Source organism: Microtus oregoni, unplaced genomic scaffold (assembly GCF_018167655.1).
Source record: "Microtus oregoni isolate MIOR12 unplaced genomic scaffold, Mior012 000060F_001, whole genome shotgun sequence".
NCBI lineage: Eukaryota > Metazoa > Chordata > Mammalia > Rodentia > Cricetidae > Microtus > Microtus oregoni.
In genome coordinates this window covers 1,070,838-1,095,298 of record NW_024543836.1, presented here as the reverse complement: position 1 = coordinate 1,095,298, position 24,461 = coordinate 1,070,838, and the positions used below count along the sequence as shown (strand labels likewise).

The 24,461-nt window shown below is 45.4% G+C and overlaps 3 protein-coding genes across 3 annotated transcripts; 2 read left to right on the top strand and 1 right to left on the bottom strand.

Moving 5' to 3' along the window:
- The first annotated feature begins 5,177 nt into the window (after window positions 1-5,177).
- LOC121439079 (tetratricopeptide repeat protein 30A1-like) lies at window positions 5,178-7,862 on the top strand. Its single transcript, XM_041639574.1, has one exon. The coding sequence runs from the start codon at window positions 5,178-5,180 to the stop codon at window positions 7,170-7,172; it is 1,995 nt and encodes a 664-aa protein (XP_041495508.1). The 3' UTR covers window positions 7,173-7,862.
- Window positions 7,863-8,756: 894 nt separating this feature from the next.
- Window positions 8,757-10,751, top strand: LOC121439082 (tetratricopeptide repeat protein 30A2). The gene has a single exon (XM_041639581.1). The coding sequence runs from the start codon at window positions 8,757-8,759 to the stop codon at window positions 10,749-10,751; it is 1,995 nt and encodes a 664-aa protein (XP_041495515.1).
- Window positions 10,752-22,448: 11,697 nt separating this feature from the next.
- LOC121439077 (mitochondrial import receptor subunit TOM7 homolog) lies at window positions 22,449-24,135 on the bottom strand. The gene is made up of 2 exons (XM_041639572.1): window positions 24,043-24,135; window positions 22,449-22,610 (listed from the first exon to the last, which is right to left on the bottom strand). Exons 1-2 carry the CDS (start codon window positions 24,133-24,135, stop codon window positions 22,449-22,451), a joined length of 255 nt encoding a protein of 84 aa, XP_041495506.1.
- Between the last annotated feature and the right edge of the window lie 326 nt (window positions 24,136-24,461).

The following is a 24,461-nucleotide window of genomic DNA, read 5'->3' as shown; positions in this document are numbered from 1 at the left end:
TCCAGCTGCTAGAAGGCCAAAGTGTCACACACTTCCTAAGTCAACTGTGGGTCACAAACCCACCAGAGATCAAATATCAGATAGCTCAGATAGCCTGACATCAGATGTTGACATTATGACTCTTACCAGTAGCAAAATTACAGTTACGAAGTAGCAACGAAAATAATTTTATGGCTGGGGGTCACCACAACATGAGGAGCTGTATTAGAGGGTCGCGGCGTTAGGAAAGTTGAGAACCCTTGTCCTAAGAGAACAGTGGTAGAACGTGACTGGCCCATCCTAAAAGATGTGACTGGAGACGTACTTGAAGGGCCTCAGATTTGGCGGCGCCCAGCACTGTGCTCACTGTCTGTATCACCCTGTCTCCCCAGCGAATGAGTTTGGGTTGTATATACTTTGATTTTGAATGGCCTTGCATGTTTGTGCATCTCTCAGTATCACTAAAGGCCAATGGTCATCTGTGTATCCACCTGTACCCATGTAACTGAATGTAGGCACCGGTGCAAACCGTGTGTTTTATGAAGTAAATGAGCTACATGCTGTGGGAAAAAAAAAAGTATCTTCTTTGAGGCCATCATCTGTGTTCATGTCTGTGCATATGTGTGTTAGCGCGCTCGTTTTTCTTCTGCTTTAATGTGGATTTAGATCACATCATATTCAGAGCACCTTTAAAGAATAGCGCAGTGTGGAGGCAGAAGTCTAGTTTGCTGAGTCCGTCCCCTTGAAGGGCTGTTGCTTTCACTGTTTTATTCTGATTTGCAATAATCTAAAAAAGAGTTCCTTACTGACTTGTTTCCTAATTATTGTTGTTTTACCCAAAAGAAGGGAACTACGTTGTCGGCTGGCTCGTGTGAAGCCCCTCTCTCTCTGTGAAGTTTCCAGGTTAACACTGTATTGTAAGAACACTTGGTAAAATGCTGCTTGGCCATGGCAGAAGCAACTACCCACGGCTTCGAAACAGACTGCTTTAAGAAAACGGAAGCTTCTTGTTTTTAATAAAATGCTTAATGTTTAACTAACATTCTGGAGTAATCTTTATGTCGCCGGCTGGAAAAAGGACGCATGCATCCTAATACCTACTACAATTTAGTTCATTACCTTTGGTCGGTGCTGTCTGCTTATGCGAGACCTATACTGGGACCTTGTTTTTAAAATAAAAGACTTTTCAAATTATTGAAGGTTTTCTGGAGGTAAGAGAATTCTGCAGCCAAAAGCTGGGTCCCTGCATTCAGTATGCATTGCTTAAATTTGCATGGGCAGTTAGACAAGATGTGTGTGTGTGGGGGGGGAGTGTCTTACACCATCGTGTCTGTTCTATTAGAACGAACTGCAACAATCCAAAGCCAATTCAAATGACGAGAGGAGGCAGCCAAGGAGAGAGGAAAGAGGCGCAGTATGGCCCTCTACTGGACAGTGTAAGCAATCGCCAGCGCTGCTTGCTGCAGCCACCAGTCTCTTTGTGTATTGCAACCTGCAATTATACAGTGAGTTGGAAATAAGAATCTCTAACCCACAGAAGGTCTGTGGGGATTAGTGTTGGAAGTTAGACAAAGTGGGCAAAAGCTCTGGGGCTTAGAGTAGCTTTTAGAAAGTCTGGCTGGATGTTTTACAAATTAGTATCCGCACTTTGCCTTCTCCGCTAATTCCTTCTGTAAACCACAACACTACTGCACAGTCCAGATAGCATAATTTAGGTTAATTTAATGACACTTTAAACCTTAAAATACAAGCTACTTGATCAAATTCAAAGTCCATTCAAGGAAGAGATCTTGTTCAGACGCTATGGAGGTTACTCGGAAAGGCGAGCCCTAATCAGATGAAATGGCTCATGGCTCTCCCACTAAGCTTAAGGATCCCTTGTTGACTGGTATACAGATGGCCCCAAAGCTTCCAATCCTGAACTCAGAGTCAGTCAACGACGTCACAAGGTTGGCTTCCCTGTCCACGGTGGAGACGGAGTTGGGAAGACTAGAATGCTATGGGACTGGGCACCCAAACTGGCCACCCTGAAGTAAATGGTCAGGAACCATCAGGGGAAAGAAAATAGTAACTCTGCAAAGGGCTTATTTTGCCAAGGAAAGTTCTTGCACACGGTTGTGTGTGCAACAGTTATGGAGTAACAATTTACCACCCGCAAATGAACACGTGCGTGGGGTAAGTACATTCCCAGCTAATTGTAAAAGAGACTGCTCAACACATCCTACATCTCATCACTTTGTGTTTTGACCAGAAGAACTGAAGTGTGCTAAGAACTAACCTGCTTAGTTCTTAATTCTTAGTTCTTAGTTCTAATCTGCTTAGCTCTGACATGTTTTGCCTAAATCAAACTCTTCTTGGTAATCATGCCTCCCTTGATCTGTCAATCATTAACTCCTGTCCACATGTCTCCAGCACTTTATAAACACCCCTATGGGTCCTGTTAACCGAGGACGGTGTTGCAGATTTGCCTTTGCTATGTACTCCAGCTTTTCAAGACCCTATTGGAAACAAAAAAAAAAAATGATCTTTTTTTTTATTCTTATCCACTGTGCAGAGTGAAAAAAAAAAGATCTTTGATACTTCACAATATTCTACCAGCTTGCTTTCCATCATTCACTAAAGTACCTCCTTTCATCTCCCCCATCCATTAAAAAAAACACTGAGGCTGTTCCCCAGCTGCCTATCAGAGACCAAACCAAAGTCAGCTCTCACAGCAGTGGCCGCGGCCATGCCAGTCTCACAGTGGGACGGGTGTGCTCAATGCGTTTTGAAAATGATCCTGCCCTCCATCTGTCTGAGCCAAATGCCCTGCTCCTTTTGAGCCAGGCCAGTGGAGCAACTTCCTATGAAAGGAGGAGGAGGACACAGAATAGCCACCCTCCCATGCCCTTCAACTGCCCTGCTCACAGACAGGCACCAACACAGAGAGGAGAAACCCAGATGATCCCTGTAGCTAGCCAAGAAATGTGGGGAAAGCAGACAGTCCTTTCGTTTTTTGGGGGGGGGGGTTTCAAAGGATATTTGAAGGTGGATGGTTTCATAATGTTAAGCTACAGCTCTGCAAACAGAGAGGAACTGAAGGGATAAAGGGCATTTCTTATTTCCATGTTTACTCAATTTAGTACCAGCTTGTTAAAGATAACAGTCTTTGCATAAAGATTGTCAAATATTGAGTGTGAGTTTCCAAGGAACAAACGTCAGGCAGGCCACCAGTCATAGAGAAGAGGATACCCTGTATTCCTTAAGATTTGAGCATCAGAGGTCACCTTCCCCCACCACAGGCTTCACCTCAGAGAATACACCAGAAATCAGGGTGAAAGAAAGCTTGGGGTAGGGATATAGAAGGATTCCTTAGCTGCTTTCTGTGAAGATCTTCTGTGGGCAGAATCCTCTCCACAGCATAGGAGATAGGTCCATTTGTTCCTTCCTGCTCACTGGGCGCATTAAATGTTCCTTGTCTGATGGCACCCAAGAAGTCACACTGCTGCTGATTCCCAACAAGAGTGAAGTCAGGCATTCTATGATATGAGCGATTGGACACCCATTCAGGCCTTTTCCTTGTGATACTGGGTAACCAGGAAATATGCAACCTGCACTGATCACTGCACATCTGAGCCGCAGTTGAGGCATGCAAGTTCGCAGTCTGCTGCCCACACCTGTTTAGTTGTGGTTTCTACTTGCAAAATGCAGTCTTTCCTCTCGTACACTTGGTTGCCCACACTTGGCAGTCCTTTCCCGTTACTGGAGACATGGGTACTGAAGTATCTGTCACTCACAGTTTCCCACAGAACCTAGTTCATTGTGACCATGGTTCAACCCTCTACGGTGGCCGGAATAAGACTGCCCCTCACAGACTCATATGTTTGAATACTTAGTCCCCATTGGTGGAACTGTTTGGGAAGGTGTGACATTGTTGGAAGAGGTGTGTCATTAGAGATGGGCTTAGAGATTTCAAAGGACTCCTAGTGTCACACTCTCTGCCTCCATCCTGGAGATCAAGATGTGAGCTCAGTGGGGATGATGGTGATGGACAGGATCTTCTGCTCAGAGCTCTGGATCAGGAACTCAAGCATGATATTTTTGTTGGTATTGTAGACCAGGCTAGCCTCGAACTCACAGAGATCTGCCTGCCTCTGCCTCCGAGGTGCTGGGATTAAAGGCATGCGCCACCCGCCTAAGTATGATTGTTTCTACAGGTTTGCTGTCGTCATTTCCGGGAGATACTTGCAAAGGCTTGATTTGATACTCTTGTCTATCCGCTCCGAGGTACGTGCGTGTTACATTATCTGGAACAGTTCCCCAAGACGTTCTGCTCTGCCTGGGACTCTCATTGGAAATTCCAGCTAAGCCCCGTGATGGACTTCCCTAGTTGATTTCAACTGAATATTTGTAAGCCCCCAATTTGATTATATTGAATTATCCATCTGATGTTTCTATCTGCTACTTCATATTTATTGCTTTACTTTTGCTTGCAATGTTCTCAATAAACAGACTTTCAAAACCAAAACTGCCATTCTAGATCATCTTCTAGTTTTTACAGAATACATGGTCACTGTGCTGTTAAGCAGTACACAATTAAACCAGCACGAAATAATAATTCTAGAAGATTTCAAAGTTTTTAAAGCAAAAAGATCATTGTCTCAAAATAGTGTATAAGCCTCAAAAACCTTCATTTATGCCAGGCCCTGAGGCAGGGCACTGTCAGGCCACAGAGAGGAAGGAACATCCAACCGGCAAGCAACACGCCATTTTAACGATTAGGGAGAGTCTAAAACTCTCAATACAGAAATAAATGACTTTGGATGATCGTTTTCTATCTGAATACACAGATAAACAAAAACACATATAAAGGAATCAGATCCTGTCAAAAGTATACAGGGTTAAGCCGACTTGAAATGAAACTACAATTCCCAGAATGCAAAGCGCCGCTGACCCATGGGAAGTGAAAATGGCGCGTGTCTAGAGGAAAATTTATATGCCTGATTGCTTGAAGCAGCTTTCTATCCCTTCTCTCACTATTCTCTCTATCCAGTTTATACTCTTCTAACACATGAAAATTCAGGTATTATAATTATTGTTCGTCTTCGCATCTAACAGAGGCTTTCTATCTCATGACAACCCACGCACACCCACGCATAAACTTCCACTTCCGGTTACCTAGTTGCCTTGGAAACTAGCACGCGCTACTTTTGGCGGCCATGGCCTGGCAAAGCAACTCTAAAATTCCCGACGGTGAGTTCACGGCCGTGGTCTACCGGCTCATCCGCGACTCCCGCTACTCAGAGGCAGTGCAGCTGCTGGCCGCCGAGCTGCAGAGGAGCCCCCGCAGCCGCGCCGGGCTGTCGCTGCTGGCCTACTGCTACTACCGCCTGCAGGAGTTCGAGCTCGCTGCAGAGTGCTATGAGCAGCTGAGCCAGATGCACCCGGAACTCGAGCAGTACCGCCTCTACCAGGCCCAGGCGCTGTATAAGGCCTGCCTGTATCCCGAGGCCACGCGGGTCGCCTTCCTCCTGGACAACCCCACCTATCAGACTCGCGTCCTTCGTCTCCAGGCTGCTATCAAGTACAGCGAGGGCGACCTGCCAGGAGCCAGGAGCCTGGTGGAGCAGCTGCTGAGTGGGGAAGCTGGAGAAGACGGTGGAGGGGAGAATGACCCAGATGGTTTGGTCAACATGGGTTGTCTGCTCTACAAGGAGGGACACTATGAAGCTGCCTGTTCCAAGTTCTTTGCAGCCCTGCAGGCTTGTGGCTACCAGCCTGATGTATCTTACAACCTGGCTTTGTCATATTATAGCAATCGTCAGTATGCCCCTGCTCTGAAGCATATCGCCAACATCATAGAGAGAGGCATCCGTCAGCACCCAGAGTTAGGTGTGGGCATGACCACCGAAGGCATTGATGTTCGAAGTGTTGGCAACACCGTAGTCCTTCACCAGACGGCACTGGTCGAAGCCTTCAACCTCAAGGCAGCCATTGAGTACCAACTGAGAAACTACGAGGCAGCCCAGGAAGCCCTCACTGACATGCCGCCCAGGGCAGAGGAAGAGTTGGACCCTGTGACCCTGCACAACCAGGCTCTGATGAACATGGATGCCAGACCTACGGAGGGATTTGAGAAGCTCCAGTTCCTGCTGCAGCAGAACCCCTTTCCCCCAGAGACCTTCGGCAACCTGCTACTGCTCTACTGTAAATATGAGTACTTTGACCTGGCAGCTGATGTCCTGGCAGAGAATGCCCACTTGACGTACAAGTTCCTCACGCCCTATCTCTATGACTTCTTGGATGCCATGATCACTTGCCAGACAGCTCCTGAAGAGGCTTTCATAAAGCTGGATGGGCTAGCTGGCATGCTGACTGAGCAGCTCAGGAGACTCACTAAGCAAGTTCAGGAAGCAAGACACAACAGAGATGATGAAATTGTCATAAAGGCCGTGAATGAATATGATGAAACTCTCGAGAAGTATATCCCTGTCCTCATGGCCCAGGCAAAAATCTACTGGAATCTCGAAAACTATCCCATGGTGGAGAAGATCTTCCGCAAATCTGTGGAATTCTGCAATGACCATGATGTGTGGAAGCTGAATGTGGCCCACGTTCTCTTCATGCAGGAAAACAAGTACAGAGAGGCCATCGGCTTCTATGAGCCCATCGTCAAGAAGAACTACGACAACATCCTGAACGTCAGCGCCATTGTCCTAGCCAACCTCTGTGTCTCCTACATTATGACAAGTCAGAATGAGGAAGCCGAGGAGCTGATGAGGAAGATTGAGAAGGAGGAAGAACAACTCTCCTATGGTGACCCAGACAAGAAAATCTACCACCTCTGCATTGTGAACTTGGTGATAGGAACACTCTATTGTGCCAAAGGAAACTATGACTTTGGTATCTCCAGGGTTATCAAGAGCCTGGAGCCTTACCATAAAAAGCTAGGAACTGATACGTGGTATTATGCTAAAAGATGCTTCCTGTCTTTGCTAGAAAACATGTCAAAACACATGATTGTGCTTTGCGACACTGTTATTCAAGAATGTGTCCAGTTTCTAGAGCACTGTGAGCTTTATGGCAGAAACATCCCTGCTGTTATAGAACAGCCTTTGGAGGAAGAGAGAATGCACACTGGAAAGAATACAGTCACGTATGAGTCCAGACAGTTGAAAGCTTTGATTTATGAGATCATAGGGTGGAATGTGTAGTAATATCTGTTAACGACTTTTATTATAAAAGCTTTGTTATCTTGGCATTGTGTTTTACGTGTTAGCGTTGGCATTTTCACACATTTTATATGCTGTACTTTGTTTACATGTCTATTTAATTAGATACAGGTTTTCCTGATGAGAAACTTCACCAATGGACATAATAAACGATCCCAGAAGCCTGTATTTCAGTTTTCATAACTGAATGGAGGAAGGAAGTACCATCTAAAAGAGCTGATTATGTCTGCATCCTTTCATTTGTATTTCATTATTTATTTTGTTTGTGAAGATCAATGCATCCATGGAAGAAATGCGTGGACTCAGGACCTTAGTTTATCGTCCATTTGGGCTTTGGAGGCAGTTTTAGGGAGTCCGTGCCCTGCCTCTGTTTACCCTCACCATGATTTTATTTGTAGTGTAGAAGTTTTGCACCCTGGTCGATTTTAAAGATTTTGTTTTGTCTTGTTGGGCTTTAGGGGTTTGGTTTTTGTTTAGAAGAGAAGTAATGTTTGCCAAAACTTTTAATGTTCTCAGTGGTTTTTCTTAGAAGATGCAAAATTCAATGTGAAATTTTATCCCTAAGTAAAAGTGTAGTCCTCTGGTTTGAAGATAATAAATAATTGACAAATATCTGATATTTTACTGTTCATAATTGACTATTGTCAATAATACAAGTGATTTTAAAAGTCAATGTTTAATTCCCATACTTATGTAGTGAATCAGATACGTTAATGCTAGGGTTTCTTCTCATAGCATCTTGGGAAAGAGAAATACACTTTAGTTTTTTTACATTACTGAAGTTTCTTTTGAAATTGATTCCATTTAAATATTGATATATGAAATGATATAAGTTTAAATTATCACAAAACTATCCTGCACTATTTTTTTCCATTTGTTTTCCAGTTTCATGGCCACAATCTTGCCAGTCAGTTCTCAGGGGAATCCCATGGGCTTTGCTACTCATGCACTGGATTCCCCACAAACATATAGGACTTTAATCCCTGTTTTCCTGACCTATTGTCCTTCTGTTCTCAATAACGTCATTCTGTCGTAGAGAACATCAAAAACGTTAGGTTTTGAAAGTTTTTAACCCATAAAACGAGCAAATTTTTATGATGCAACAGCTTTCTATTGAAAAGTAAAGATTGTTGCTATAATTAAATTCTTTTCTTCTTCCAGAAGGAATGAATCATATGTAAAATGGAGTTGAATGTATATATGCGGTATGACATGTATACATTCACACAATGATCACTTTAGGTTGAGAAATACTAGCAGGCGTGTCAGAGAATATGACTAAAGTTTTTTTTTATAACTTATTGCATTTTTATATTATTATTTGACCTGTTCCAGTTCGCTTAAATTGTGATGATTTCATATCTGAAATAAACACATTAAAATACTGTTTTATGTTCAGAAACTTTGCCGTTTGCGTTAAGTGCAAGAAACAGTTAGTCTTTCCTAGACAGGCAACTTTCTTCTGTTACAAAACAACTTCCGGGATACGTTAGGAACCGTCTCAAGACTTCCGTTTCCATTGGCTTGTTCCCCGGGGAACCAGAATACTCACCAATCTTGACAGTTATGGCGGGGCTGAGCAGCTCGCAGATCCCCGACGGTGAGTTCACGGCCGTGGTCTACCGGCTCATCCGCGACTCCCGCTACTCAGAGGCAGTGCAGCTGCTGGCCGCCGAGCTGCAGAGGAGCCCCCGCAGCCGCGCCGGGCTGTCGCTGCTGGCCTACTGCTACTACCGCCTGCAGGAGTTCGAGCTCGCTGCAGAGTGCTATGAGCAGCTGAGCCAGATGCACCCGGAACTCGAGCAGTACCGCCTCTACCAGGCCCAGGCGCTGTATAAGGCCTGCCTGTATCCCGAGGCCACGCGGGTCGCCTTCCTCCTGGACAACCCCACCTATCAGACTCGCGTCCTTCGTCTCCAGGCTGCTATCAAGTACAGCGAGGGCGACCTGCCAGGAGCCAGGAGCCTGGTGGAGCAGCTGCTGAGTGGGGAAGCTGGAGAAGACAGTGGAGGGGAGAATGACCCAGATGGTTTGGTCAACATGGGTTGTCTGCTCTACAAGGAGGGACACTACGAAGCTGCCTGTTCCAAGTTCTTTGCAGCCCTGCAGGCCTCTGGCTACCAGCCTGATGTATCTTACAACCTGGCTTTAGCTTGTTACAGCAACAGGCACTATGCCCCAGCTCTGAAGCATATCGCCAACATCATAGAGAGAGGCATCCGTCAGCACCCAGAGTTAGGTGTGGGCATGACCACCGAAGGCATTGATGTTCGAAGTGTTGGCAACACCGTAGTCCTTCACCAGACGGCACTGGTCGAAGCCTTCAACCTCAAGGCAGCCATTGAGTACCAACTGAGAAACTACGAGGCAGCCCAGGAAGCCCTCACTGACATGCCGCCCAGGGCAGAGGAAGAGTTGGACCCTGTGACCCTGCACAACCAGGCTCTGATGAACATGGATGCCAGACCTACGGAGGGGTTTGAGAAGCTCCAGTTCCTGCTGCAGCAGAACCCCTTTCCCCCAGAGACCTTCGGCAACCTGCTACTGCTCTACTGTAAATATGAGTACTTTGACCTGGCAGCTGATGTCCTGGCAGAGAATGCCCACTTGACGTACAAGTTCCTCACGCCCTATCTCTATGACTTCTTGGATGCCATGATCACTTGCCAGACAGCTCCTGAAGAGGCTTTCATAAAGCTGGATGGGCTAGCTGGCATGCTGACTGAGCAGCTCAGGAGACTCACTAAGCAAGTTCAGGAAGCAAGACACAACAGAGATGATGAAATTGTCATAAAGGCCGTGAATGAATATGATGAAACTCTCGAGAAGTATATCCCTGTCCTCATGGCCCAGGCAAAAATCTACTGGAATCTCGAAAACTATCCCATGGTGGAGAAGATCTTCCGCAAATCTGTGGAATTCTGCAATGACCATGATGTGTGGAAGCTGAATGTGGCCCACGTCCTCTTCATGCAGGAAAACAAGTACAAAGAGGCCATCGGCTTCTATGAGCCCATCGTCAAGAAGAACTACGACAACATCCTGAACGTCAGCGCCATTGTCCTAGCCAACCTCTGTGTCTCCTACATTATGACAAGTCAGAATGAGGAAGCCGAGGAGCTGATGAGGAAGATTGAGAAGGAGGAAGAACAACTCTCCTATGGTGACCCAGACAAGAAAATCTACCACCTCTGCATTGTGAACTTGGTGATAGGAACACTCTATTGTGCCAAAGGAAACTATGACTTTGGTATCTCCAGGGTTATCAAGAGCCTGGAGCCTTACCATAAAAAGCTAGGAACTGATACGTGGTATTATGCTAAAAGATGCTTCCTGTCCTTGCTAGAAAACATGTCAAAACACACGATCATGCTGAGGGACACTGTTATTCAAGAATGTGTCCAGTTTCTAGAGCACTGTGAAATTTTTGGCAGAAACATCCCTGCTGTTATAGAACAGCCCTTGGAGGAAGAGAGAATGCACATTGGGAAGAATACAGTCACGTATGAGTCCCGACAGTTGAAAGCTTTGATTTATGAGATCATAGGGTGGAATGTGTAGTTACTTTTGAAAAGGTCATTAGACTTTTTCAAATCTATATTTTCCTTTTTTTTGTTTTCCTGTGCATTTTTATATTTCTTTCAGGTTTGACTCGGTGTACTGAAAACTATATCAGTCTTCCACTTTTGTAGCCAGTGTGTGACATAGGCACCCACATTCTTGCTGCTAGACACCACCCACAGTTGCTGCAGCAACATTGCTGCAGAGGCCCAGCGCATTGAGTGTTTTGTCTTGAGCTGTAAAGAGAACTTTGCCTCAGTAACTAGTATACCGTCTGAGGTGCCTGCCTTGTAGGCCCTGTTGCTGGGACACAGCAATCCATCTCTCCATCAGTGAAGAGAAACAGAATGCAGACTTTGTTCTCTTGGCAGATTTGCTACCCAATAAATTTAATTCTTAGCCATATGCCTCCAGGGTTTTTTTTTTTTTTTCTTTTGGTAATTGTTGGTTGGTTGGTCTCTTTGGGACCTTTTTGTTTCTGTTGTTGGAGTTATTTCACTTTCTGGACCCCATCAAAAATGAAAGTCTAGTTTGGACCTGGTCTAAGTCTTTTTGAAAGTACCAGTACTAAATAACAGAATCATTTTCCTAGGTTCTTTTCTGGTTATTTTTAGCCAGTGGTTCTATTTTTCTTCCATGATGTGCTTGGTTAGTTCTTAGGTTTTATAATCAACATTTCATCATCTGTGCTTGGGGTTTTCCATAGTTGACTGCACTTCATAAATGTTTACAATACTAAATATGGAAGTTCTTTTTAAAAGGTGTGTGTGTGTAGGCATGTGGGTGCCATGATGTATTTGTAGTAGTGAAAAACTTTTAGGAGCGGCTTTCCCCTTTCTGCCCTGACTCTTGTGAGTTGAACTCAAGCCCTCAGGCCTACCCAGGCAGCACTTTACCCACGGCCGCCTTGGAAGCTCAAGTTTAGAAGCTTTGCAATGTTTTTAGTTAAGAAGTGTTGAGCTGAAAATGAAAAAAGCGGGGGGCATAAGTTGCAGACTTCCTACAGCCTGTAGGTCTTAATTCTCTTGCTCCTGGGGTCTTACAATCCTTTCAGCTCCTGGGTCCTTTCTACAATTGCTTTTGGCAGTAGCATCTATTTCAGTAAAATCCATACAAAGGAAGCTTGCCTTCTTTTATAACCTGGAATGATAAGCCTGGTCAAAATGAAATACATAAATGCATCTCTAATTAATATATTCTAGTACATTGGCTTACAGAACATGTTTACCATTAAGGGGAATGTTGTAACTTACCGATTACTAAAAAAAAAAAAAAAAAGTTTTTCTTACAACTCTAGCTATGAATGTATACAAGGCAGACACTCTTTTCTGCTACTGTTATTCATAAACTATGTATTGTGTTAATATTTAGAAATAATAAAATTCTCTTAATTTCCTTTTTCAGATGATCTAATGAATGCATGTTTTTTTTTATTGGAGAAGGAGAGATTTAATCTTAATTAGTCCCAAAAATGATAAACCACCTTCTGGTCCTGCATTTTTATTGACAGAATATTATAATGTGCATATCCACACATGCACAAACACACAATTATTCTTGGAGTAAATGGAGCCTTTCCCGCCTCTGAGGCCCCCAGCTGCCAGTCTGCCCGGTATCTGGAGCTAGAGAAGCTGGTGAGGCGATGGAATAGAGATTTAGCCACGTGGTATACTTCACAGCCCACCTTGGGTCCCCTTCACGTCCACATCTCAGCCGTTAATCAAATATCTCCAGCCATTAACAGACCAGAAGTAATGGATCGCAGAGTGGAAGTAACAGATGCCAGCACCGTTTCTGTGACCCGCTCACCAAATCAGATCATCAGTCCTTACACTCCCATTTTATTTAATACAAAAAAAGGGCATGCAGGCTCTCCAAAAGGTCAAGGTCACCTACAGCAGGAGTGCAGTCTCTGTCTGTGAAGCTTTCTCAAGCAGTGTTTTCTTTTCCTGCCTTCTAGGGTTTATTTGTGAGATAGTGGTGTTTACTGCTGCAGAATGTATCACATGATAAATGAAAAAATCTGTCTTACCTGCCTGCCTCCCTTTCTTGGTTTATCTTCTGTTTGTCAGACATCAGGACAGCCCGGCAAGCTGCTCAAAGCACAGCCAGATGTAAGGACTGCACACCAACATGTAGCAGTAGGTGCTGGGCGGATGAGCTCTGTAATCTCGAGGTGACTATAGAAGCCCTTTCACCATGCATCTCTAAGTTGAGGCAACATTTATAGAGAAAGTTACTGCAATCCCACTTGATTGGCAGGATACATGGAGCTTCATACTTGCCGTGATCTGCATCTTCTCTTTTCAAACATTCTCATGCCAGTAAGAAAACAGCAGCAGCTTTAAATGTGCAGACTTTTTAGACTGGAGATGCTCTGTGCCATCACAGATTACATAATAAAATCAAGAAGATGTTTGCTTTCCGTAGCCATAAAAATCAGGCAGTGGAGCATAGGACCAGACATCGGCCAGAATGTGATTGACTTCTTATCGAAAGGATAGTTAATATTTTAGTATAATAATGGATAGTTAACCATCTGCAGGATGGTTAGACTTGAACCTGCCATTAGTTGAGGTGATTTTGGTTATTTACGTAAATCAGCTCCCTTGCACTTGGTCCTAGATTGATCCACCACAGACTGAAATCCTTGTTGCAGCATCCCAATGTGTTTGAAAAATTACCAGAATTTAGAGGAATAAGCTTCATAACAAAATTACTGGGAAAACAGATGTGCATTTGCAGCGTGAATAAGAAGACCTTGCCAGTAGCCAGGCTGTAACTACGATTGGGTGAACAAGTAAAAAGAGCCCATGTTCTCACCCCAAAGTGAAATTTGCATGCTCCAAAATTAAATGCGCCACAGTGACTAGATAAATTAGCTCAAAAGAATGAATGGCTAACATGTGCCATGCAAACAGGACACTTGCAAGACACACCCGACAGCTCCACTGGTCTTCTATGAGCAGACATGGGGCTAAAGGTTTCACCAGCAATCATGACAACTGATATTTTTTTAAAAAGTGCCCATGTCTGGTCCTATGCTCCGGTTGAAATTGTGATATACCAGTAGGCCAATTTACTCTTTTTCTTGGACATTATCTCAAATGTTTGTTTCTGCTTTTCTCTACAGACATATAATGTAAGTAGACTAGACATTATTAATGTAATTCTTGCCTATATATAGTTACTGTACATATATATTTTTTTACTATGATAGTTAAAACCTTTGTTTTTATTTAGACAAAAAGGGGGAAAATGTTGGGTGATATTTTGATTGTGTTCTGACAAATAAAGCTTGCTTGGAGTCAGAGGGTGGAGCTAGCCACTCGCTGACCATAGAGGTTTGGAGGACTGTAGAGAATGAGACAGGAAGTGGTATGTGGGGTGGGGAGGCACAGAGAGAAGGGTGCAGAGAAGATCTTGGCCCTTTTGGTTGGAGGAACCAGAGAGGTAGAAAGTTACTGTGGCTGCTCCCCAGCTTCTCTAATCTTTCAGGTTTTTACCCTGATACCTTACTCCCAATCTTTTATTGATAAGACTAATTAGATTAACAATTCACTTATCACCTCCTTTTGTGATTCTTTTTTTCTCTTTTATTCCACCTAGTACTGGGGACCAAACCCAGTGACTTCAGCATTCTTCCACCGAGCTAAATTCCAAACCTTACCTCTTTTCTTAAAACCCACTTCTTTTTCATGACCCTTATGTCATGGATTTTCATCACAGTCTTCAGCCACCAAATATGTAGAAACAGCTGTCAGGAACCCCCTGCCCCTCAAGGGGAGACTGGGAGGCGCTCAGGGAGACCTTGAAAGGAACCCCCTGCCCCTCAAGGGGAGACTGGGAGGCGCTCAGGGAGACCTTGAACCCCTTTGAGTGCTAGTCCAACCACTGCCCTTTGCAGTGCACAATAAACCCATTAGCTTCTAAGAAGGGTGGGGGCGGGAGAGGAAAAAAGAAGGAGAACGGAATGCAACGCCCCGCGGAAAGTCAGCTGATCCCACGATGTTTCCCATAAGTCTGGGGCTCCGGGGAAACTTCACTTCTACCTGCAAAAGCCGTTTGAGCCAAGCTCTTCAATGTTCACCACTGCTCAGGATGATGGTTGCTGGAGTTATTTGAGTTTGGGGTGGGGGTTAAGCACAAACCAAGACACAGAGGGACAGATACAGAGAGAGAACATGTTTTTGTAGAGCTGGAAAGATGCTCATGCCAGGGTAAGCGCGGGTCACACGGGTCATGCGTGTGTTAAGGACAGAGGACGACCTTGGGTGTCATTCCTCCTCAGATGTCAGTCACCTTGGTGTTTTGAGACAGGGTCTCTCACTGGCTTGGGGTTCACAAATTAGGCTGACTATGCAGAGATTTGTGTGTCTCCACCTCCCCAGCACTGAGATTACAAGCATGCCATCGTACCAGGTCTTTACATGTGTGACCTGGATGAAACCCAGGCTCTCACGCCTGCACATCACGTACTTTGCTGAGCTGTCTGTCCAGCCCCGTTTTCTTGGGAAACACTTACATAGACATCAATAGGAAATTAACCCTAGAGCGTCAACTAAATGGTCTCACACACATCTGTATATGAGCAGTACAGATAAGAGTTGGCCCGTTGTTTGGCTGTTTTTAAAAACAAGAGAGAACATGAAGTTAAGAGGGACGCAAATGTAAGGGATGGATCTGGGAAGCATTAGGGGAAAGAGTGAGGACAAATGTGATCAAAACATGTATGATATTCTCAGAGAATTAATTAAAAAATTCTATTTTTAAGAAAGCAAAAAAATTAGACTGACTTACTCAAATGAACGACCCCTAAATCTAAAGTTTGCTCACTTTATTTTGGGAAAAACACAAGATAAATAGTAACACCTATACTACCCGTGGCTTGTATGCAAAAACATCGGTACAGATTCTGCATTTCCTCCGCACCCGTGTACGGCTTTTACAGGCAAATCTCAGAAATAAACAGAATGAAAATGCAAACAGCAAATCTCCAGGTTGAGACGAAGCAACCTAATCTTCTCCGCAAGAAAAACTAATCTGCAGAAGGCAGATTATTTCAGTTTTATCTCTTGCTCTTTCAAGCTTCTCAAAGAATAAAGCCTCCAGTTCTTCCTGACAGTTCCCCTCAGCGCTGCATCCCCCTCACCTGGCCCAGCCCCGCATCCTCCTCACCTGGTTCAAGCCCACATCCCACCTACCCTGCCCAGCGCTGCATCCCACTCACCCCCACCAGGCCCCCATCCCCCTCACCTCGCCCAGCCCCACTTCCCACTCACAGGGCCCAACTTATCCTGAACTGTTGACTTAATCCATTCTCTAAAAGAAGGACACAAGAAATTCAAATTCAAAACAGGTGGTCCTTGTTGGATCATTTGAGTTACTCTACAGGAAAGAATGGCTGTTTTGAGACAGACTTCATCGACTGCTACTGCTTCTTGCCACTTACACACATACACACTCACACACACACACACACACACACACACGTGCGCGCAGGCACGCACACATCAAAGCCATCCTTGTATAAAATCTAAAATTCTCGTTGCGGATCTCCTAGCTGGTGTCGTTTCCAAAGCACCGTGCAGCCTGTGATAGTCACAGTGGGAACCCGCCTCTCTGTGGGGTCTCCATCTGCTTCCTGTCAGAGAGAGCCTCCTCGGGGAACCACGGTAAAACGTGGAGCACCCACTGCTCCCCCATGGGGTCTAGAGTCTTTTATAATAATCTTTTTTAGGATTAGCGGCTGTTAAGCTGGAGCTTGCTTAATTTTCTCCCGAGAAAGGAGGTTTGGAGGATTACAACGCTGCAGTTTGGTTTTCGTCTGTGTCTGGATGGATCATCATGTTATTTTAGGAGAAAGCAAACTCAGAATAAACACACAAAGCCACTGTACCGTAAGTGCTATGCAAACTTTCCCAAATGAAAATGCAGTTAGCGGAATTCCTCCTTTGGTGAGAAGAGCTTGTAATTCACGCAGGAGGTTCATGACTATAAAACTTGCATTTTAAAGCAAATATTTCTGAGCTCTTGTGATCCAAAGGGTTTTTTTTATATTAATCTGTTTTTTTTTTGTTTTTAATTTTTACAATTGTGCCCAAAGGCTATTTATTGCCTGCTCATTGAGGGTCCACAGACGTGGTCCAATCGTTAAGCAGAGAGCCCACAACACAAGGAGAGGCTTCACTGATCTTCTGTGGGGCAGTTTTGAACACACACTTGGCTGTGAATAACTGGAGTTTCATGGTGGTGAAGGCTGAAGATAGTGACGAACTGAAAATTGAGTGTATGAATCCAGCAGAAATGGACAATGGCCATCTTTATGGCCGCAGAAACGAAGCCTGGACTAGTCTCCCAGGAACGCTTAACAAGAGAGAAGACTTCCTAAGTTCACACATGCACACCCGTGCACACACACGCATGCACACAAAAATGACAAATACTAAAAACAATGAAAAGGTTTTCTGACCGCGCTAGTCATAACGCACAAACATGAAGTCCATTACCTCAGTTCTATCTGAAGTGTGCCACACACAAGAGCAAAGAAGGATCTCATTGGCACATGCACGAACTTTATAATATGATGCATGAGCTGTGTAGATGTACACATACAGAAACATACGACATGCCATGTTTAATGTGACATATGCTCCGTCAAGCTTTGTGGTTCTGTTGCTTAGGATGGGGCTTTATTGGAGAAAATCCATAAATAGTAACAGAGTGTTCTTGGTTTTGACAGCACCTCGGAGATTCCTGAGTGACTGTGGTTGCCAAGACCTCGGCTTAGGTGACCAGAACACAGAATTTCCAGGGAGCATCTGTGGGATGCCGCAGTCTTTGCTGAATGAAGACATGATTTTTATCTGTTAGTGGGTATTTGTCAAGGCCTTCTCTTTGCGGAAAAAAAGCCCACACTTTGCCATCGATGGCAAAATGGCTTGAGTGTTCCCTGCTAGATTTATGGGAGAACGGTTGAAACCTCCAAACTTCTATCCTGAACTGCAAAGTTGAGAGATAGAGAGCCGTTCACATTTTCTTATAATTCTAGTCCTTGATAATCCAATGGGGGCGGTTTGTTGTTGTTGTTATTGTTCGGTTTGATTTTGGGGTGTCCATCCCCTATTCACCAAACACACCAAATTGGACTATCTGGTGGATTACAAATTCCACCAGTAGATGGGTCCTCAACGCTTCAAAACTCACAAGAAAGGGCGGAATAGCCGCTCCAGGGAACAGACTTGACACCCCATCCTTTTCTCTCGGAGTGACTTTAAAATGAACCTGCAAGCTTTGGCATCAGTCTGGCAAGGGCATGGTAGTCACAGCTCAGGGCTCAGCTTTCAGGAGGATCTGGCTGACCACAGTACACATCTCGAGAAAACAGGGAATGCCCGATGATGGAGACACTTTTTTAAAGCTCTGCGGCAGCTGTGGGCTGACCGGGTTGGCACCCACTGTGTGCATCCTGTGCGTTTAGGGTTGGGAAGCTTGGCCTTAAAGAGCGTGGGTTCCAGCTCTCACTTCCCACAAAGGAGCAGTAAACTTTGAAAAATCTGCCCCACAGAAGGTTACTGATGTGGGGACAAGTCTGTGCGGTATGTGTGGGAATGCCATTGACAGCCTAGTTAATGTGCCCTGGGAGCTGGATGACATTGGGTAGATCATCTTCCAGCGTCCCTTTTCCCATGCAAAAGGTGACCGAGTGCTGTCTAGCTTGTGGAGCTTGTCGCAAGTGGACATGGGCAATCTTGTCACAAGTGGACAAGGGACTCCTTGCAGTCAGTTCTCAGGCCTGTTGCTTTAATTCCTTCATCCTCTTTACATGGAGAAGTGTGGTTCGCGTTTATGAGTGCAGCATGGATCACAATTCAGCAGCACCATAACGAAGATGTGTATCCATCATCACCATGTGTCCGTCACAAACACAGCCATCAGAAAGACAGTCCAGGGGAGCAAGAACCTGCATGGAAGTGGGAACACTTGAGGGATTTGCCTTTTCTTTCCCTTCCTTCCTTCCTTCCTTCCTTCCTTCCTTCCTTTATTTAAGAGCTTTTTTTTTTTTTTTTTTTTTTTTTTTTGGCTCAGTTGGAGGCTACACACAGTTTATCACAGCTGAGACCCACCCCCTTCGCAGCAGGAGCTTGAGGGAGCTGATTACATCATGCACCTTGGCAAGATGGCACAGCAAATGAAGGGCTTCCGTGCATACCTAAAGACTAAATGCAACACCTAAAAGCCAAGGGAGAAGGGGAGAACTGATTTCCAAAAGTTGTCCTTCATATTCCCACTTACCTTGTGCTTTCTCTCTCTCTCTCTCACACACTCTCTCTCTCTCTCTATCTGTCCAAAGTAAAAATAACAAATAGTGTAAAAAAGTAAATATAAAAAGAAAAACTTGTAAACAGGCAGCGTAGTTCATTCCAGTAATCCCAGCACTCCAGAAACTGTGACAGGACAATTACTGAGAACTTGGAACCAGGCTGGGCTACATAGTGGATAGGGCGTGTGTCCCTGTTTCAAATCAAACGGATGAACAAAACCAGAGTTCGTAAAGGTATAATTCAAGAGGATAAAAAGAAGGAAGCAGAGTTAAACTCACATCCACAGCCAGAGATTTTCAGAGGTTGATGGGGCACCATCCCTGCGCGGGCCCCACCCCAGGTGCACACTACAGTCAGGAACAAAGCTCCCCACGTTCCAGGATATTGAATTTGGGCTCAGGGAAAGCCAGACATCATGTAATCACGGTTTGGAATTACAATGTCTAATAAAAGCCCACGAACTTGCCAATTTTTTTTTTAAATCAATTACAAAGCTCTGTGTTTGGAAGAAGGTAGGATGGGAAAGAAACTGAACGTGGGAGAAACCTCTGCACCAGGTCACGTGTTTCCAGGGCAGGCGCAGACAAGGGCAGGACTGTCCTCCAAGGAAATGACCCGTTTGAAGGGAAGGAAATAAAGAGCGTGTAGACACCCCTCGCTCAGACTATTCTAGCAAGGACCACCTGCTCAAATCTTCTGTCCACACGCTTGTTCTGTGATGGGGCCAATGGACTTTCCTTCACTGCTACATGGAATTAACACAGACGCACCTGCACTATTGAGTGAGCTCTATTAGGAGGTTCTGGGAACATGTGGCTGTGGGGCTAGTAAAGTAACACACGGTTGTGCACGTTTAGTTTAATCCACTCCTAGCACTGTTGTTAAATCCCTAATAACTAGGAACAAGCGACCACGCCTTTATACCCTATATAAACAAACGTGTGGGGTTCCAACCATTATGCAACTAGCCATTTCTGTAAGTCTGTGTGCCTTTCCGCGGAGCCTGGTGGCCCATGGTGGGTCCTTTCAGCATGCCTGGCTAAGGCCGACTGAGCTGAGGGTCTTCCCCTGTGGCCCATACTGAAGACTGTATGTCTTTCTTGCAGGTTGGGCCTCTTTTAAAATGCAGGTTGGTGTCTGTGCCTTACACACACACACACACACACACACACACACACACAAACCCCAGCATGTCTATTGTCTTTTCCCTAAAATCTAGAGTTGTAGGTGCTTTCTACTACGGGCATTCTAAGAATTACTAATTTTAGGATTAACATGAAAAGATTGCGTTAAACAAAGATTAGCTTAATCTTATGCTCTTGAGTATACGTGTGCCTCATAAGCCTTACATGGGTGGCCAAAGTGATCTCTAGTGTTTTTACTTCATTTTGTACAAATTTCTCTGGACCCTTCATACTTGATATTTCATGAATCAGGATCTGCTGTAGATGCCAAAGGCCACTGTGTGAGAGAGGGGGCAGAGGATGGCAGGTGGGAGAAGAGAGAGAGAGAGAGAGAGAGAGAGAGAGAGAGAGAGAGAGAAACGTGTGCCACACTACTTACGTTGAGGTCAGAGGACAACCTCGGGTGTCGGTCTTGCCTCCTTCCTGTTTTGAGACAGAGTGTCTCTTGTTGTTCATGCATGCATATGCCAGGCTAGCTGGCTGGACATGCTCCTGCCTGTTTCCCATCTCCCCACAGAGGTGCTGACTTGACACACATGTGTACTATGGCACCCAGCTTTATGCGGGTCCTGAGGTACAAACTCAGGTCTTCAGGTTTGCACAGCAAATGCTTTAGTGCCCACTGAACTGTCATCTACCCAGGTCCTGAAAGGGGTCACTTTGAAAGGATAAAATACAATTTAACTACATAATGAGTCATTTCTACAGCCCCAAGCCCATGGACCACAGCAAGAGTGGGCAACCTTGCCAACACATGCCCTCACACAAGAGCAAGGGCACAATGACCCTTAAGGGATAAGCAGTAGTCCTTAGTAGTCCAGCAACCTTCCTCTCCCAAAGTTATCTCCTAAGACAGAGCAGACAAGAACCAAACATGGTCCCTACACGAAGTCAGGACTGATGGCTTCAAGGAGGGGAGGAGGGACAGAAGTAAAAAGGGGGGAAAGGGAAAGGTTCCTTGTGAACTAGGGAAAGACTTCCCAAGAGCAACCCATACTTCATCATTGTTGACAATCACTGTGGTCATTGGACGGGAAGGCCGGCACAGCCCAAGAAGGGAAGGTGTATCATGTTTGCACTCACCTGGAGGAGATACAGGACACACCCAAAACAATATGTAAATCAATTATAAAGTCTCTTGTCTATTTTATAACCCAAAAATGTCTTCCCAAGGACATAGGGGCCATGGCTTGGAACACAATCTTCAAAGAAGAAACCATCCCTCTCACGTGTGAGCCGCGTACCCTATCCTGTGGGATGATGGGAGCCCGACTCCACTGGCATCCAAACTGTAAAACTACCATCTGTTGAGAAGACACGAGAAGGTGGCAGAAGTCACTTCAAGCAGATGGCTCCATCTCCCTCTTACCCCACTGTTTAAGAATCCTCTGCCCTGTTTCAACAGAGCTGAATTCAGACCAAGTGCTGGCCTCCCTCACCAACTGCAGCAGCCTTTTTATGCCTGCTTAACTTTGCCTGGTGCCAGTCTTGTGCTGGCATCAATACCGTAAATACACCGCTGCCCAGACGCGTTGCATTCCCACAATCCCTGTTCTATGAGATCATGACTAAATCACATTAGGCAATGTGCATGTGTTGTGTGCATCTTCCTGGGTTTGGGGAAGGCACATCTGAGTTCAGGTCGACAGTGGGGAAAAGGAAGCGGGTAGCTGGAGCTGCCCTCTGCGGGTTTACTGAGTTTCCTCCTCCAAAACCTGATAGAGTCCTTCGCTCAGCTCACGTCGGGCACTGTCTGAGGCATTTTACTAATATGATCTCAATGAACTAAAACAACTCTTTGGAACAGCTTTAGTGTTGTTGTTATTTTGGGTGGTTTTTTTTTTTTTGGTTTTTTTTTTTTTGTTTGTTTTGTTTTGCTTTTTCGAGACAGGGTTTCTCTGTGGCTTTGGAGCCTGTCCTGGAACTAGCTCTTGTAGACCAGGCTGGTCTCGAACTCACAGAGATCCGCCTGCCTCTGCCTCCCGAGTGCTGGAATTAAAGGCATGTGCCACCATCGCCTGGCTTTTTTTTTTTTTAACATCGTTAAAATATTTATTTTGACAGTCTATCGTGAGTCAGTACAGGCTCCACTCTGCCACAGATGCGCTGAAACAATGTCTTTCTCATCCAGCCAGAGTACACAACTTCCATGTTGGATTGCTTCCAAATCCAGATGACCAAACAGGCCTTTATCCCCAAAGTAGGCTTAAAACTGATGGTTCAGGCATTCCAGGATCTGCACCCCTCGTAAATGCCAGGTAAATCACGAGAGGAATGAAGTCGCCCTTGAAGAGCTGCTGCAGCCTCTGTTTAGCTTCTTTACTCAGCTTCACCGTGGCGACAACGGAGCACTGGAATGAGGAACCTCCACAACAAGGACCGCGTCGGTTTTGTTTTGTTTTATTAATAGCCCAGTGTTTTCAGGCAAGGCACACCTCTTCCACCATGGACAGCTTAACTTGACTTGCTCAAGCTCACACAACTGTGGACCACAGGATGCTGGCGTTTGATTCTGGTGTCCAATCATACTACTAGATTTCACCATAAGAACAGAAGAATACTGGAGCGAGTCTTTCTCCATCCAGTCAGCTTCCAAATAACAGCACAGAGACTTATTAATTATGAAAACTCAGCCTTAACTGAGCTCTTCTAACTTAAATTAACCTGTTTACATTCATCTATGTTTTACCTCGTGGCTTTTCTCCTTTTATTCTGTTTGTCCAGCTCCCTCGGTATCTCGTTGGCATCTCTCACACAACCCGGATTCCTCTCATCCCTATCTCTCCTGCCTCCCTATTGGCCATTCAGCCTTTCATTACACCACTCAGCAACACTCCTTCACAAAGTGTACAAGTATCCCACAACAGAACACCAAGGCGTCGAGACAGGCCCCAGCAGATCTGCTCAGGTATCCGGGTCTAAAGTCTCTACCAGGAAGGGATTTTTTTTTTTTTTTTCAGAGCTAAGAGCCCACAGCATCTGCAGCATCACCATGCAGTCTTCCATCTCACAGACTTGGACAGGTGCATTTGGTTCCTCTCCCACTGGCTCCCCAGGTCAGAGGAGATTTCCATACAAAGCCACGACAGAGCTTTCCTGTAAGTCTTCTGACTGTGAGCCCAAGCCCAGAGGCTCCCAGAGAAGAACCTGTTTCTCTGCAGTGTGCCACGGTGACAGTCTCTGAGAACAAACAGTGGGTCATTTTCTCTGTGCAAGGTGACCTTGGGTGAACTGGCAGTTGTGACGGCCCTTGCACAGTGGATCCCAACAGGCCCAGAACCTGTTCAGCTCCCTGATTGCTCCTTCCACTCTTTCCAACTTTCTTCACTCCCCTGCTGTTTTAAAAGGAAAAGACCCAGCCAGGTGGTGGTGGTGCATGCCTTTAATCCCAGCACTTAGGAGGCAGAGGCAGGTGGATCTCTGTGAGTTTGAGGCCGGCCTGTCTACAGAGTGAGTTCCAGGACAGCCAAGGATACATAGAAAAAACCCTGTCTCGAAAAACCAAAGAGAAGAAGAAGAAGGAGAAGGAGAAGGAGAAGGAAAAGGAGAGGAAGAGGAAAAGGAGGAAGGGGAAGGAGAAGGAAAAGGAGAGGAAGAGGAAGAGGAGGAAGGGGAAGGGGAGAAAGGAAGGAAGGAAGGAAGGAAGGAAGGAAAGAAGGCAGACAAGACCCACGACCGAGCCACCACTGCTTGCACAACGAAAGAAAGAAAGCCAAGTGGAACTGCACATGAACATCAGCCATGGCTACTTCCCTGGGATCTCCAAGTTTCCAGAAGAGTTACAGAGGTGTTGTACATGGACAGCTTCAGTCCAGGCGCAAGGAAGGCGTAAGGAGCCGAAGCCAAAGCCAGACGGGCACTCCCAGTGGGCAGCATCATTCTCTGGGACTCCCTTTCCCCATCTTTGGAAAGCCAACCCTGTATCTGCGCCTTGCAGCCCCCCAGGGCTGTTAGAAAGCTCAAATGAAATAACGTCTGTATAAGCGCTTAGTAAACTGTAAAACGCCTTACAAATGTAAGGGATTCCTATAAACCGCAATACAGCGATGCTTTATGCTTTTATAGAGCTGCTGGCCGGAGCTGCAGGAAGGGGAATCCCTCCGGTGATTTGGGCTTTGGAAACAGGAGGGCTTGGGCCAGCCTGCTTGCCAGGTCCTGGCACCAGCTGTTTATCCCATCTCACTCAGCACCGCACAGATGGC

Coding starts and splice junctions, on each gene's coding strand:
- LOC121439079 (XM_041639574.1), top strand. CDS start 5,178: ATGGCCTGGCAAAGCAACTCTAAAATTCCCGACGGTGAGTTCACGGCC.
- LOC121439082 (XM_041639581.1), top strand. CDS start 8,757: ATGGCGGGGCTGAGCAGCTCGCAGATCCCCGACGGTGAGTTCACGGCC.
- LOC121439077 (XM_041639572.1), bottom strand. CDS start 24,135: ATGCTGCCCACTGGGAGTGCCCGTCTGGCTTTGGCTTCGGCTCCTTAC. Junction 22,611..24,042: donor TGTCCATGTACAACACCTCT/GTAACTCTTCTG, acceptor TCCTCATTCCAG/TGCTCCGTTGTCGCCACGGT.